We start from the raw sequence: 14,537 nt of genomic DNA, 5'->3' as shown, positions 1-14,537 counted from the left end.
AAGACTGGTCACTACACACAAACACACAGACGTGTGTATATGCATGTGTACCACCTCTCAGACTCCTGACATCCTGGGCACTGGAGGAACTTGTGATGAGATCATGTAGACCCTGCGTCAGGGAACTCCTATCTTGGCCAAGGAAGATAGACAGGGACAGTCCCAGGACAAGTAACTACTGGTGACTGGAAAGGTTCAGTAGGATTCAGGATTGATCAGGGATGTGAGCAGTGTGCCAGGGCTAGGGGGAGGGGGGAACCAAACAATGTTATGGAAAACAAAGGAGCAAGCGTTGGGGTTGGATCATGATGCACTGGCACAAAGGGAGGACCCAGTGGGCATGAGCAGCTGTGGGCATGGTTCTGAGAGGGCGCATAGGACAGCAAGCAGCTCTCCCTAAGGATTCTTTGGGGAGGGCTAGAATGGGCAGTGGCTTTCCTGGGCAGTGTTCTCCCACAGCCACATGGCCTCAGGAGGTGGTGAGTGGTGGGCTTGTCTTTAGGGAAATCTTTTCTGCTCAAGCAGCATTGAGGAGAGCCACACCTCTGCCCCTGGCATCCCAGGCCCCTGGAGCAAAGTTTGGTCTCTAGTAGCTGTAGGGCTCTATAGCAGAGCAGCCCATCCTGGGGGATTCCATGCTGAGAACTCAGGCCTGTGGCCTAAAGTCAAGTGCTGCTATCTTTGGCTGGATCATATGTATGTTCTTTATATGTGAGAAGCGGGGCTTTGTGCTTAGGAAGCCTTTTTTCAGTGGGCACTGGGTGGAAGTGTGTGTTCTCGTCAGCTGGCTGTGGCTGCCTGGTGAGGTGGGAAGGTGGGGCCTCCCTGGAGAGCAGAGACGGCCAGCTGTAGCCTTCAGACAGGAGGCACCAGTACCTTTGTCTTCCTCTAGGGCTGGGGTCTGGGCCTTGCCCCATTTCTGGCCTGACTCACTGCAAGTCAGAAATCCCAGGTCCACAGCTCCTTAAAACCAGTGCATCTGACCACTGTCTTCTGGTGATGGGATAGGGGCTTGGGGACAGTTTTACTGCCTGAGTGGTTACCACCTCAAATGAGACAAGACACATGACAGGAAGGATGTGGGTTTTGGAATCTGAAGATTTGGTCAAATCCCATTTCAACCATTTCTCAGCTTTGCGGGCTGGTGACCAAGGCCCCCAGTCTCTTGATGAGGTGGAAGTGGCAGTAACTGTTGTGCCACACACACAGGGTTATTGCTGTGCTGCTCTCTTAACAGGTTGTCATGTTGTGGTCAGTGACTGTGTTGCATGTGGGAAGCCCTTGTGCTCCGTCTGGAGGATCTAGGAGGGGAGCCAGGGGAGGCCTTCTGTGACTGGTGTGGCATGTGGATGTGGATCCTGAGGCAGGGGAAGCTGGTGGGCATGCCCAGGGTCACCAAGTACAATCTGAGCCAGACCTAGAGGGATGATTGTCACTTTGGTCCTCACTGCTGTTCAGCTGGCACCCCTTCATTTGTAGCCTTCTGTGGCCCAGAGGAGCGGCTGCTACTGCAGCTGCTGCTGCCAGGAGCCATAGAGCCTCCTGTGTTGAAGCCTGAGAGAGGCATTGCCTATGGTAGCCTCATCATCCTACCTCTCAGGGCAGCAGTGGGCATCCCTGTGCCCGAGGAGAGCTGCTTCCCTGAGGCCAAATGATCTGTGTACTCACCAACAGTAGAAAGGCCCCACCCACCCTTGGGGTTAAGGAGCTTAGAAGTTGGGTTGGTGCCCAGAGCAGCACCTTATCCCCTGAGCCAGGCAGTCCCAGTGTCTCTGGAGAATGGGAAAGGTGAGAACAGAGCCTGGCTCCAGACCTTGGGCTTTCTAAAGCCAGCTCTGGGCAGTTCTCACAATAGTTTCCTTCTGATTGGTGGAAAGCTATTAGGAGGGGAGCAGCAGGTCTCTAGGTCCTGTACCCGCTAGTGAGAGCCGTTCAGCTTTGGCCTGCTGCCCACTGTGGGTTCTGGGGAAGCTTCATTTAACCAGGAACCAGGGTTCCTGGCTGAAAAGACATGAAAGCTCAGGGTATACAAGGCTTGGGATGGATACTGTGATTATGAAGGACACCTTGCCCTTGAGCTCACCAGTCCAAATGCAGGGCAGAGTTTGGGTTCCAGGGTGTGGTCAGTTCTACCTCTCCAGCCTTGTCCTGTATCTCCCATGCCAACCAATGGCCCTGTCATCCATCTGTTTTCACCCACATACCTTTGCTTACAGCCTGCTCATACCTCCCTACCCTCTCCCTACCCGCCTTTCCTCACCACACACATACTTACACACACTGAGAATGTTTGAACCCTGCCTTTCTTTGTGAGCTACTCAGATCCTTAAGCACTCTGCCCCTCTGGAGAGAGCTTCCCTACCAGAGGAGAACATCTACCCATGCCACTTGGGGGTGGGGGGAGGGGAAGGATGTGCTTAAGTATGTTGACATGGGCATGCTGCTCAGACCCCAAGAAGGCAGCAGAGGCTAGGAAAGCTATTTGGAGCGGCTACTTTGGGGAGCAGACCTGCTTGTCAGCCAGTCAGGCTTGCCTACCCTGTGTGGGTCCTGGCTTGCCATGGCTCTGTGAGCTCGACTCCTATTCCTTAGCCAAGCAGGCAGGCAGGCAGGTCCCTCTGTAGCTCACACCCTCTGGTCCCACCTGTGCTCATGACTTTACTGTACTTCTTCCCGGAATGACCTTTTTCACTCTTTTCCCTGTACCAAAGTGTGGTGCACTTCAGAGGTGTCACTTTTGCTCTCACTATTTCTATTCAGGCAGGAAAAAGAAATAAAAGACATGCAGAGTAGAAAGCAAAAATACAATTGTTTTTATTTCTCAGACAGTATGTTTAGAAATCCCAAAGAATCTTCATAAAAGCTCCTAGAACTAATTGGTGAGTTTTACAAGGTTTCAGGACACCAGGTGAATATATACAAAGTCAAATACATATGTGTGTGTGTGCTTAATAGCTTTATTGAGATAAGATTTTATGCCGTAAAAACCACCCATCTAAAGTGTATAAATCATGGGCCCCTGGGTGGCTCAGTTGGTTAAGTGTCTGAATCCTGATCTCAGCTCAGATCTTTTTTTTTTTTTTTTAATCTTTAAAAAATGTTTATTTACTTATATTTGAGAGAGAGATAGCGGGCAGGGGAGGAGCAGAGAGACGGGGGGAGACAGAGAATCCCAAGCAGGTTCTGCACTGTCAGCGCAGAGGCCGATGTGGGCCTCGAACTCACGAACCATGAGATCATGACCTCAGCCAAAGTCAAGAGATGGTCGCTTAACTGACTGAGCCACTCAGGCATCCTGTCTCAGCTCAGATCTTGATCTCAGGGTTGTGAGTTCAAACCCTGCATTGGGGTCTTTGCTGGGTGTGAAGTCTACTTTAAAAAATAAAACTAAAAACATTAAAAACAAAAAAAAAAACCCTGAAAGGTCAGTTGAAGCCCCCTCTCCATCATGAGACTTTCTCTGACCGCTTCCTTGCCGTGTGCATGGCCTTCTGGTAAGTCTTTTCCAGGTCAGTCATGGTTTTGGTTCTTGTTAACCACAGGTTGGCCCCCTTGACTGCTTCAGCTACTCAGGGGTGGTGACCTGCTGGAGTCACTGCTCCTTTGGCGTAGCCAGAACCTGTCCACAGTCAGCTCTGAGAGTCCAAGAGTACTGACTGAGGTGTTGGCAGGCTGGGGAGAAGGGCTCAGACCCAGGCAGGCTTCTGTGGCTGTCTCAGGCACCTCCACTCAGCTGTTGCTATTCTCTTCCCCAACAGGTTGGGATAAACATTCCTATGGTTACCACGGCGATGATGGGCATTCGTTCTGCTCCTCTGGGACTGGCCAGCCCTACGGTCCCACATTCACCACAGGAGACGTGATTGGCTGCTGTGTCAACCTCATCAACAGCACCTGCTTCTACACCAAGAATGGCCACAGCCTTGGTGGGTGCACAGGAGACCTTAGAGGGTCTGCCCTGTAGAGCCACTTTGGTTGGTGAGAGGCCTAAGGGGAGGCTTTAAAGCCAAAGCAATGCCACTGATGCTCTCCTGAGCTCTGGGGAACTGCAGCCATTTCCAGGCATTGGAGCCCTGCCAGGTGTGAAGGGAAGGTAGCAGTGGTGCTTCCTTTGTTAATCCATCCATTTAGCAGCATTATCAAGCCCAAGGTCAGTGCTGAGAAAGTAGCAATGTCATGGTCATGCTCCTGGCCTGTGTGACACTTGTTGGAACAGGTTTTGGCATTCATAAGAAGTGTGAGGGGCCCGAGTACATACCTGACAGTGGTCGGGGTTTGCCTGTGCGTGGCCTGGGCCCTGACTTTGCCTGGCCCTTCCAACATGCAAGATGCTGGTTGCTATGGAGCGAGCAATAGGAGGTCTGCTCTAGTACAGGAGGTAAACAGACAGGCTGGAATCAGGTGGAGCCAGGTCTCTTCTGGCCTTTTCACTGGTTAACAGATAGCAACCTGGACAGAGTTATATTTTAAAAGGTCCTTTGGTATAACTGCAAAAGATGGACTGACTGGAGGGAGGGCCTGGGGAAGAGGTTGTGATGTGTGCAGGGCATGGGGAACAAACTTGATAAAGGCCAGGGTGACCCAGCAGGTTTTAGTGACAGATGCAGTGCACTAGCAAGAAAGGAGGATGGGAAAGTGGCTGGATAGTGGTGCTTTCGAACAGGATCAGGACCCAGGAGGAGCAGCAGTCAGTGGAGGGAAAGGGGGCCCTGGAGGATCTCTTGGAAGAGCAACCCTGTACATGTGAAGAGATTTAGGATAAAAGCCTGGGAGATAGAGGGACATTGGCTATTGTGATGCCTTGTCCTACTGAGGCTGACTGGTATATGGTCCTTGAGTAGTGAGAGGAGCCTTTGGCCACAGTGGCCCTGAGGTAGTGCCTAACTGCTGGGCTTGCCTGCTTGGGTTTGCAGAGGTCTGATCTGGTAGAACCGTACCAGCCAAGCTGGCCACAGGCCTTGTCTAAAAAGAGAATTGGACATTTTACTTAGAAGCCTAACTTCTAGGAGGCCTGCATCCCTGGCCTGAGGGGCAGTAAAAAGATGGCTGTCAGTCCCCACAGAGACAACTTCTGTGTGGGTTCTCCATGAGATGAAACTGGGCTGAATTAGGGAACCTGAGTGGGAGTTGGGTTTGCTGGAGGCTGGGTGTCCAGGAGTCAGCATTCCTCAACAGGACAGATAGATGCCAGAGTGGGCAGCCAAGAGCATAGCACAGACACTGTAGAGGGGACCCAGGTGCATATCCAGAGAAACCCTCCTCTGAAATCCATAGCCACCTAGCTGTAATTGCATCCAGCTGGCATCCAGCTGGTGAGCAAGCATTTAGGGGGAAGGTCTCAAGATGTCTTCTTGATCCCCACTCTGCTCTCTTACTACAGCTGTTTCCTGGCTCTCTTTCTGCTGTCCCAGGGGCCTCTGTTGTGGGTTCTTATTCTTTACCCAGGCCCCCCTGTACCTGTCCCAGTCTCGGTCCTTCCCCTCTGCTCTGGATACCTGCCCTCATCACATCCCTCCAGGTTGTCCGCACTTTGCTTGGAGCATGGCACCTGCCATGGGATGAAAAGTTTGGGACATACCCTGCTGTCCTCTCTGCACCTTCAGCTCCTTCATCTGGGCCCTACATGCATGCCAAGCCTCTGAGCTCTTTGTCAGTTGGGTCCCTAGTTCCGTAAGGAACACAGCCACCTTAATGTCAGCCCAAACCCTCTCATTCTTTTTAAACTCTTTTCTCCCTATTTCATGCGTTGTATAGACCTCCTTCAAGACCTCACTCTGCTTATATTTAAACTTCATGTAGGAGTCTGTTGCCTATTTTTCTGGCCTGTCAGGATCTTCTGTGATCTTCCTTGTTCTTTCCCAAATATTTGATAGCCTTGTCAGCATTGTGTTAACCTAAAATTTGATAAATATGTTTATGTATGTTTTCATTAAGGTCTTGATAAAAAATAATGGAGGAGGACAGGCTGAGATTTGAGCCCTTCAGGATATATTAAGAATCACTTTATTGTGTTAGTTTGAAACTTGTGTTTTCTGTCTTGTCCACGAGGATATTAGAGAACTTATTAAAAAAATGTATCTGGCCTGGGGCGCCTCGGTGGCTTAGTCGGTTGGGTGTCTGACTTTGGCTCTGGTCATGATCTTATGGTCCGTGAGTTCGAGCCCCACGTCGGGCTCTGTGCCAACAGCTCAGAGCCTGGAGCCTGCTTCAGATTCTGTGTCTCCCTCTCTTTGTGTCCCTCCCATGCTTGCTGCCTGTCTATCTGTCTGTCTCTCTCTCAAAAATAAATAAAGATTAAAAAAAATGTATCTGGCCTGTCCCCTGCATTTTCTAGATCATAAAATCTAATAGAAAGGCAGTGAACTTGGAGTAATAGACTACTTGGTGAATCCTTATTTATTTAATTATTTATTTATTTAAATTTTAGTTAACGTACAATGCAATATTGGTTTCAGGAGTAGAACTCAGTGTGATTTATTACTCACATACAACACTCAGTGCTCATTACAAGTGCCCTCCTAATACCCATCATCCATCTAGCCCATTCCCTACCCAGCTCCCTCTATCAACCCTCAGTTGGTTCTCTCTTGTTAAGAGTCTCTTTTGGTTTGTTTCCCTCTCTCTTCTTCCCCCTGATTTCCATGTGTTCATCTGTTTTGTTTCTTAAGTTCCACATATGAGTGAAATCATATGGTATTTGCCTTTCTCTGACTGATTTATTTCACTTAGCAGAGTACATTCTAGCTGCATCCATGTTGTTGCAAATGGTAAGATTTCTTTCTTTTTTTTTTGATGGTTGAGTAATATTCTACTGTATATATACCACATCTTTATGCAATCATCAGTTGATGGACATTTGGGCTCCCTCCATAGTTTGGCTATTGTTGATAATGCTGCTATAAACATAGGGGTGCATGTACCCCTTTGACTCTGTATTTTTGTATCATTTGGGTAAATACTTAATAGTGCAGTTGCTGGGTTGTAGGATAGTTCTATTGTTAGTTTTCTGAGGAATCTTCCTACGGTTCTCCAGAGTGGCTGCACCAGTTTGCATTCCCATCAGCAGTGCAAGAGGGTTCTCCTTTCTCCATATCTTTGCCAACACTTGTTGTTTCTTGTATTGTGGGGTGACTGAATGGCTCAGTCAGTTGAGTGTCCCAACTTTGACTCAGGTCATGAGCTTGTGGTTTGTGAGTTCAAGCCCTGCATCGGGCTCCATACTGACAGTACAGAGCTTGTTTGGGATTCTCTTTCTGTCCCTCTCCCCTGCTCTCTTATACTCTCTCTCTCTCAAAGATCATAATAATAAAAATGGGGGCGCCTGGGTGGCTCAGTCAGTTAAGCATCCAACTTCAGCTCAGGTAATGGTCTCACAGCTCATGAGTTCAAGCCCCACGTTGGACTCTGTGTTGACAGCTCAGAAGCTGGAGCCTGCTTTGGATTCTCTGTGTCCCTCTCTCTCTGCCCCTCTCCTGCTCTCTCTCTCTCTCAAAAATAAACATTAAAAAAATAATATAAAAATAATTTTAAAAAGTCACCAATACCTGTTGTTTCTTGTGTTATTAATTTTAGCCGTTCTGACAGGTGTGAGGTGGTGTCTCATCATGGTTTTGATTTGTATTTCCCTGATGATAAGTGATGTTGAGCGTCTTTTCATGTGTTTGTTAGCCATCTGGATGTGTTCTTTGGAAAAGTGTCTTTTCATGTCTTCTGCCCATTTCTTAACCAAGTTAATTTTTTTTAATTTAATTTTTTTTAAATTTACATGCAAATTAGTTAGCCTATAGTGCAACAATGATTTCAGGAGTAGATTCCTTAATGCCCCTTACCCATTTAGCCCATCCCCCCTGCCACAATCCCTCCAGTAACCCTCTGTTTGTTCTCTATATTTAAGAGTCTCTTCTGTTTTGTCCCCCTCCCTGTTTTTATATTATTTTTGTTTCCCTTCCCTTATGTTCGTCTGTTTTGTCTCTTAAAGTCCTCATATGAGTGAAGTCATATGATATTTGTCTTTCTCTGACTAATTTCACTTAGCATAATACCCTCCAGTTCTATCCATGTAGTGCAAATAGCAAGATTTCATTCTTTTTGATTGCCGAGTAATACTCCATTGTATATATGTACCACATTTTCTTTATCCATTCATCCATTGTTGGACATTTGGGCTCTTTCCATACTTTGGCTTTTGTTGATAGTGCTGTTATAAACATGGGGGTGCATGTGTCCCTTCGAAACAGCACACCTGTATCCCTTGGATAAATACTAGTAGTACAATTGCTGGGTCGTAGGCTAGTTCTATTTTTAGTTTTTTGAGAAACCTCCATACTGTTTTCCAGAGTGGCTACACCAGCTTACATTCCCATGAGTTAATTTTTTTTTAATGTTTATTTTTGAGAGAGAGAGGCAGAGAGAGAGGGAGACAGAGGATCCAAAGCAGGCTGTGCGCTGTCAGTGCAGAGTTTGATGCGGGGCTTGATCTCACAAACTGTGAGACTGTGACCTGAGCTGAAGTCGGATGCTTAACTGATTGAGCCACCCAGGCACCCCTGGGTTGTTTTTTGGGTTTTGAGTTTTATAAGTTTTTTATACATTTTGGATACTAAATCTTTATTGGATATATCATTTGCAGGTATCTTCTACCATTCTGTAGGCTGCTTTTTAGTTTTGTTGACTGTTTTCCTTTGCTGTGCAGAAGCTTTTTATCTTTTTTTTTTTTTTTTTTTTTTTTTTTTTAACAGAGAGAAAGAGAAAGTGTGTGCACATACATGTGTGAGCAGGGTGGGGCAGGGCGGGGCGGAGGGAATCTTAAGCAGGCTCCATGTTCAGCATGAAGCCCTACTTGGGGCTCAGTCCCAAGACCCCAGGATCATGACCTGAGCTGAAATCAAGAGTCATATGCTCAACCAACTGAGTCACTTAGATGCCCAGAAGCGTTTTATCTTGATCAAGTCCCAATAGTTCATGTTTGCTTTGGTTTCCCTTGCCTTCGGTGATATATCTAAAAAGAAGTTGCTCAAACCGAGGTCAAAGAGGTTGCTCCCTGTGTTCTCCTCTAGGATTTTGATGGTTTCCTGTCTCACATTTGGGTCTTTCATCCATTTTTGCATTTATTTTTGTCTACGGTGTAAGAGAGTGGCCCAGTTTCATTCTTCTATGTGTTGCCATCCAGTTTTCCCAACTTGGTGAATCTTTTAATGACCTTGTTTCTTTTCCACAAGCCAGCTTATCAATATTGTGCTTCAGAGCCTCACCTGGAATCAGTCACTGCTCTCTAACCTCAGAACCCTAACCCTTTCCCCTTTAGAGAAGCAGAATTATGTTTCCTGCCTCTGGCCTCCCCACTCCTTTGCTTTGCTCCATCGTTCCTCTGTCATAGCACTTGCCCTTTGTGTCAATGGTCAGTTGCCTGTGTAATTATTAGTTGCATGGAGCCAGTAGCACTTTCAGGGCCTGGCTCCTGGGAGGTCTCAGCAGATACTTGATAGAAGGATGAATGAGCAAATGAATGGAGACAGGATACTGATGTCTCACCTACAAGTGGTCCATGCACTTGCATTTTTATACAGTTCTGTGTGCTTATAGGCTTTATACCCTCAGCCTCGCTGACCCCTGACCTATGACTCTTTGGTTCAGAGCACTTCTTATCAGCAAGTTTGAATGTTCTGTTTGCATCCTGGATCTTTGCCTGACCTTTTCCCCAGATTTTGCCACTACATTGGCCTTGCAGAGGCTCCCAGAGATCTGCAGGGCTGGGGGAGCAGGGTTGCCCTTGTTCAGTGCAATAGGGGGTGGAGTGGCCTCTTTCCTCATTTTCCTGGAAGCACCTCAAGGCCTTGTCCTTCCTGAGTGCCATTGTGAGGTAGATCTGGGCAAGCAAGGGTAGGTCATCCCCTGCCCAGAAATGTGGCAATTGCCTTACCCTGTGGCACAATTGCAGCCAGCTTGTACCAAGACCTCATAGTTTTTGAAGCAGCTTTCACCAAGTATGTCAGTTTCTCCTTTCTTTCTTTAAGTGTTAGGATTAATGTTCCCTCCTTTTTTCAGATGGGCTCAGAAAGATGGGGTAAATGATCAGGGTCACACTGCAAATAACTGATGGAGCCTCGACCTCCTTCCAGGGTCTGTGGGCCTTCTCCCTGAACTGGAGTGTAGCAGCAGCAGCAGCCTGACCACACTGAGATCCACAAAGGCAGCTCCTGTGCAGACCTGGAGGGTGGACATGAGGTCTTCTCATGGGTGCAGAGGGGCTTACAGATTCCATTCTGCCAGCTCTGTGACTGCCACTCTGCATGTGGGCCTGAGAAGTGGCCTTAGGCAGGTAGATCATGGAATTTATGAGCTTCCCTCCCTAAGGAGCATAATAACCTGGCAAAGAATGTAAACAGTTTCTCTGCACCTTGGTTTTTTAATCTGTAAACTAGTGTTAGAGATGGTATACACCTTCCAAGGTTGTTCTGAGGATTAAATGGTTCCTTGTAGGGCAGTGAGCCCGGGGCCCAGCACAGTGGAAGCGCGTGGTATACGCTGGTTGGCTGTCAGGATTCTGACCCCAGGTTTACTAGGAGACCTATTATCAAACCCTCACCTGTTCTTCTGTCTTGCTGGGTTTCGGTTTCTCTTCTGGGTAGGAGTTAGGGGAGCAGACTGGGACCTCTAAGGAGTGGTTTAGAAACTTGTCAGTCCAAAAGCTCAGGAGCTTCTAGAAGACATAAGAAATTTTCTAAAAATGGGAGGGCTGTGAGTCCTTGGAAGAGTCTCCTTTGGCCGTGAGTCATTTCTCACTCTAAAGAACATGAGTGTTCTGGTGGATATTCTGAGGTTCCTGCCCTGCTCATTTATTTGAGATCCCACTTTCCTCCCTTCTCACTTCCAACTCAAGGCTGAGGTACCTGGGAACAGCCCCTTCTCTTTGCAGAAGGGTTCAGAGGGTACACAGGTCATTTGTCAACTTGAAACTTCTGGAGACTCTGGATGGGTGTGGGATGGAGATCGGCAGCTGCCACCCTCCCTGTCTCCACCTAGAGCTGTCTCTGTCAGCTGTCTCTGTCAACTTAGGATGTTGGAGTGTTAGACTAGGAATGAGTCTAGGCCAAACACTTCAGCTAGCTTTATGACTGTTGGGAAATCTTTCAACCTCTGAGGCTTACTTTCCTCATTTGTAAAATGGGGATAAGAAAGCCTGCTCCCCAGAGCTGTTATGCAGATCAGATGAGATGATGGATGGAAAAGGGCTTGGCATACACAGTAAGTCTCCATAAATACATCTTGGATCAAAAGAAGGATCAGACTTGAAGAGGCCTTAGGGTAGATCATTTGAGTTTAGTCCTTCCTAGTGGGCTTTCCCTGAGAGGGTGGAAGAACTGTGAGTGAATATTCAAGTATTTGACTTTACTTCCAGTCAGACCCAGCAAATGGAAGGCCAAGGTCTAAACCTACCAGGCCCTAGCACATGCTTGGCCTCCATCATAGGGAGATGTGGTAACCAGCCCCTCCCCAGCCATCGTGATGGACCTTCTGTGGTCGCACAGAGGGGTAGGAGACCAAGTAGCCTGATTTCTGTTCTTTCCCTTCGCAGGTATAGCCTTCACAGACCTCCCGGTAAGTACTATTATTGGGTCTTCTCCCTCTGGGCTCTTTGGGGCTAACTGGGTTGGAGTATGGTGGAACCTGCAAGTACAGGGTGTGGAGTCTGGCTCTTTCCCCAAACAGGGATGTATGCTATGCTGTCAGCTTGAGAGTACCAGTAGGGGTACCTCTTGGCCTTCCTCTCTCTCCAGCAGCAAGGCCTGGTCTTCCTCTATGACTTTTAGCAGGTGACAGTGATCTGTGGCATTTCCAAAGGCAGCTGGGGGGATGGCATGGGTGGAGATGAGGGTGGCTCCATGGTTTAGCTAGTCTGGGCCAGTTCTGTGTGGCTTACAGCCAGTGGACTGGGGTGTGTAGAGAATTGTTCTTGAACTGTCTTGGAGCCCAGTCCCAGCGCCTACTCCTCAGAGATCCCTGAGGAAGGCCACTACCCTAGGGGACTAGGCCTGCTACTGTACAAGGTTCACCCAAGCCAGAGAGGTGAGCTTTGTTGGGTTTTCTTTTCTTAGAAAAGGGTGAGGTTTCTTGTTGGCTGAGTTCAGGACTCATCCCCATCTCTTGCACCCTAGTCCTTAATTATTATGAGTCATCACAGGCCTCGTCACATGCAAGGCCTCCACCCAGACTTCTGGGAGCCTGGACTGGCTCTGTGTACCCTGGCTGGGTTCTGGAAGGAGGAGAGGTTTGCTGACTCCAGTGGTAGCCTTGGGATCCTGAGCACCCCTGTGATGCCCTAGCAATGCCCTTGTATCTGCGAGGCCTTCTGAAGCCCAGACTACAGCTCCCAAGATCCTGTTAGAAACTCTTATCTGTAGATCAGAATCCTTCTCTCCTTACCTGGAAGCACCAGAGAGGGGCTGTGGTCTCAGGCAAAGAGAACAGACAGGAGAATTCTGACCCTGGCTAGGGAATGGTCTAGTTTTAGAGCTATGAATGTGGGCAGTCATCAGGTGCTAGAAAGTGTATGGCTGCTTCAAGGTAGGGGGCGTCACTGAGGGCATTGATAGGTAAGATTTGCTGGAGAGAGTGGGCTTTGCCTATGGCATGGAGGTTGGGAGGGGAAAGGAAGGAAGCTAGAGATCTTAGGATTCAAGGTTGTGGTGGGCTGAACCCAGTATTCAGTAAACCCAGTGTTCAGTAAAGTAAAGCACGTGATACTGAGGAATGACAGACAAATGGCCAGAGGATGGAAGGTGGGAGAGAGGACTGGGGCCCAGTGACAATGAGGAGGAGGCTGGCGAGACACTTGACTAGCAATGGGGAGCCACAGGAAGCACTGAGTGAGGGAGTGATCTGGCAAAAACTGGCCATGGCAGCGTATAATGGAAAACAGGGAGCCCCACACCCACAGAGGGACATGCCCAAACCTCACTGGCCAGAAGATCCTCCTCTTAGTGAGCCTTTGACAGGAAGGGCAGTGGCCTCTCTTTACCCTTTGCCAGCGTCTGGGGGTCCAAACCACCTACCCCCTTTTGCCGTGCTCTCCTCCTCCCCGCCTTCCTTTCCTGTCTCCCGCATCCCTTCCTGCCCTGTCATATACTCCTTTTTTTTGTGGCAAAGGGATCCTTGGTCATTCTGAAAGGAGCCATTATACGCCCATGTAGCAGATCTTTATGGGTACACCTGCAGGGTTGTGGAGCCTGGCCTTCCTCCCATGTGTCCTGGATGAGCCCCAAAGGGGGACCTTGGGCTTTGGGGACACCATAACCTCTGATGCAGGGCAGGAGACTCCACTTTGAGCCTGGCTTGATTTTCTTTTGCTTTCTCTCCTGAAGCTTTGGGGAGTAGCGTCTCTGGTAGGCAGGTGGGCAGAATGTGGCTTAGCCCTGCCTCCTCCAGCCTTACTGCAATTCTCTCAAAGCCGGAGTAGTGGCCTGCAGGAGCCAGCGCCTTCCCTCTCTGCACCAGAGGTAAGGCGAGGTCCTGCTGCCCCATTGCACTCAGGGCCCAACTGACATTTCATTCTCCTCCTCAGGCCAACCTCTACCCCACCGTAGGCCTGCAGACACCTGGGGAGATTGTGGACGCCAACTTTGGGCAGCAGCCCTTCCTGTTTGACATTGAGGACTACATGCGGGAGTGGCGTGCCAAGGTCCAAGGCACTGTCCATTGCTTCCCCATCAGTGCCCGGCTTGGAGAGTGGCAGGCGGTGCTGCAGAAGTGAGTGCCCCACTCCCGCCCTTACCCAGCCCTGGCCCATCCCAAGGGCCTCATTCTCCTCCTATAGGCCCCTGTACTGCTTCAAACTACACCTATGAACTCTAGTGGGTAGCTGTTCCTTCTGGAAAGCACTCCCAGGGTGACTCTGCCTCCTGCTCTCTTGCTTCCCTCTTAGTGAATGGACAGCTTCTGCTCAGTTCTCCAGATCTGTTCCTAACTAAACCTTTGCCCCCTCAACTGGATTGGAAGGCTCTGCCATATAGTATCACCAGCAGAGCTGTTTTCCTTCCCCACGTTATTTTGCAGAGGATGTACTAGGATGCCCTGTGGTCTCTTCATTTGTGGACTTTTTTCCACCATAGGGAATATCCATCATGCTGTGACTCTTGCCTGAGATCACCTCTCAGGGTCATCATCTAGCTAAGTTCCACACATTCCTGGCAGTGGTGGTGGGAAGAGAATCATCCTGAGGCCAGCCTATCTGGCTCTTGGATGATTAATTGCTAAACTGTCCTGGAAACCAGTCTTGCTGCATCCCAAGGGAGGCGAGGTTTGGGTCTCCCTTCTACTTGCCAGCTGCAGGCCTGAGTGAGGCAGTAACCAGTACCTTCTCTTCCAGGAGGTGGGTTAGCTTATTAGCTTGGCTTCCAAGGGTGATCAGGGAAGGTCTGGGCTTCTGCTAGCCCTGGTTATTGTCCCACAGAGGCACCCAGGTAGCAGAGTCTCTCAGGTGGGGCTGGGTTGCACACTGGGCTCTTTGTGCAGTCTTCCTTTCTTAAAGGATTAATGTT

General features: G+C 48.9%; 1 protein-coding gene across 9 annotated transcripts in view; it reads left to right on the top strand.

Annotated features, from left to right (window-relative positions):
- Window positions 1–14,537, top strand: part of RANBP10 (RAN binding protein 10) — a 61,273-nt gene that overhangs the window by 40,045 nt on the left and 6,691 nt on the right. For 7 of the 9 annotated variants that reach the window (XM_042920466.1, XM_042920467.1, XM_042920471.1 and 4 more), the window contains 3 exons: window positions 3,759–3,926; window positions 11,576–11,598; window positions 13,562–13,746. In XM_042920466.1, coding sequence (XP_042776400.1) covers window positions 3,759–3,926; window positions 11,576–11,598; window positions 13,562–13,746 — 376 coding nt within the window. The other 2 variants (XM_042920474.1, XM_042920473.1) reach the window with 2 other exon arrangements.

The sequence above is a fragment of the Panthera leo genome, chromosome E2, assembly GCF_018350215.1.
Source record: "Panthera leo isolate Ple1 chromosome E2, P.leo_Ple1_pat1.1, whole genome shotgun sequence".
NCBI lineage: Eukaryota > Metazoa > Chordata > Mammalia > Carnivora > Felidae > Panthera > Panthera leo.
This window is presented reverse-complemented; position numbering and strand designations above follow the sequence as displayed.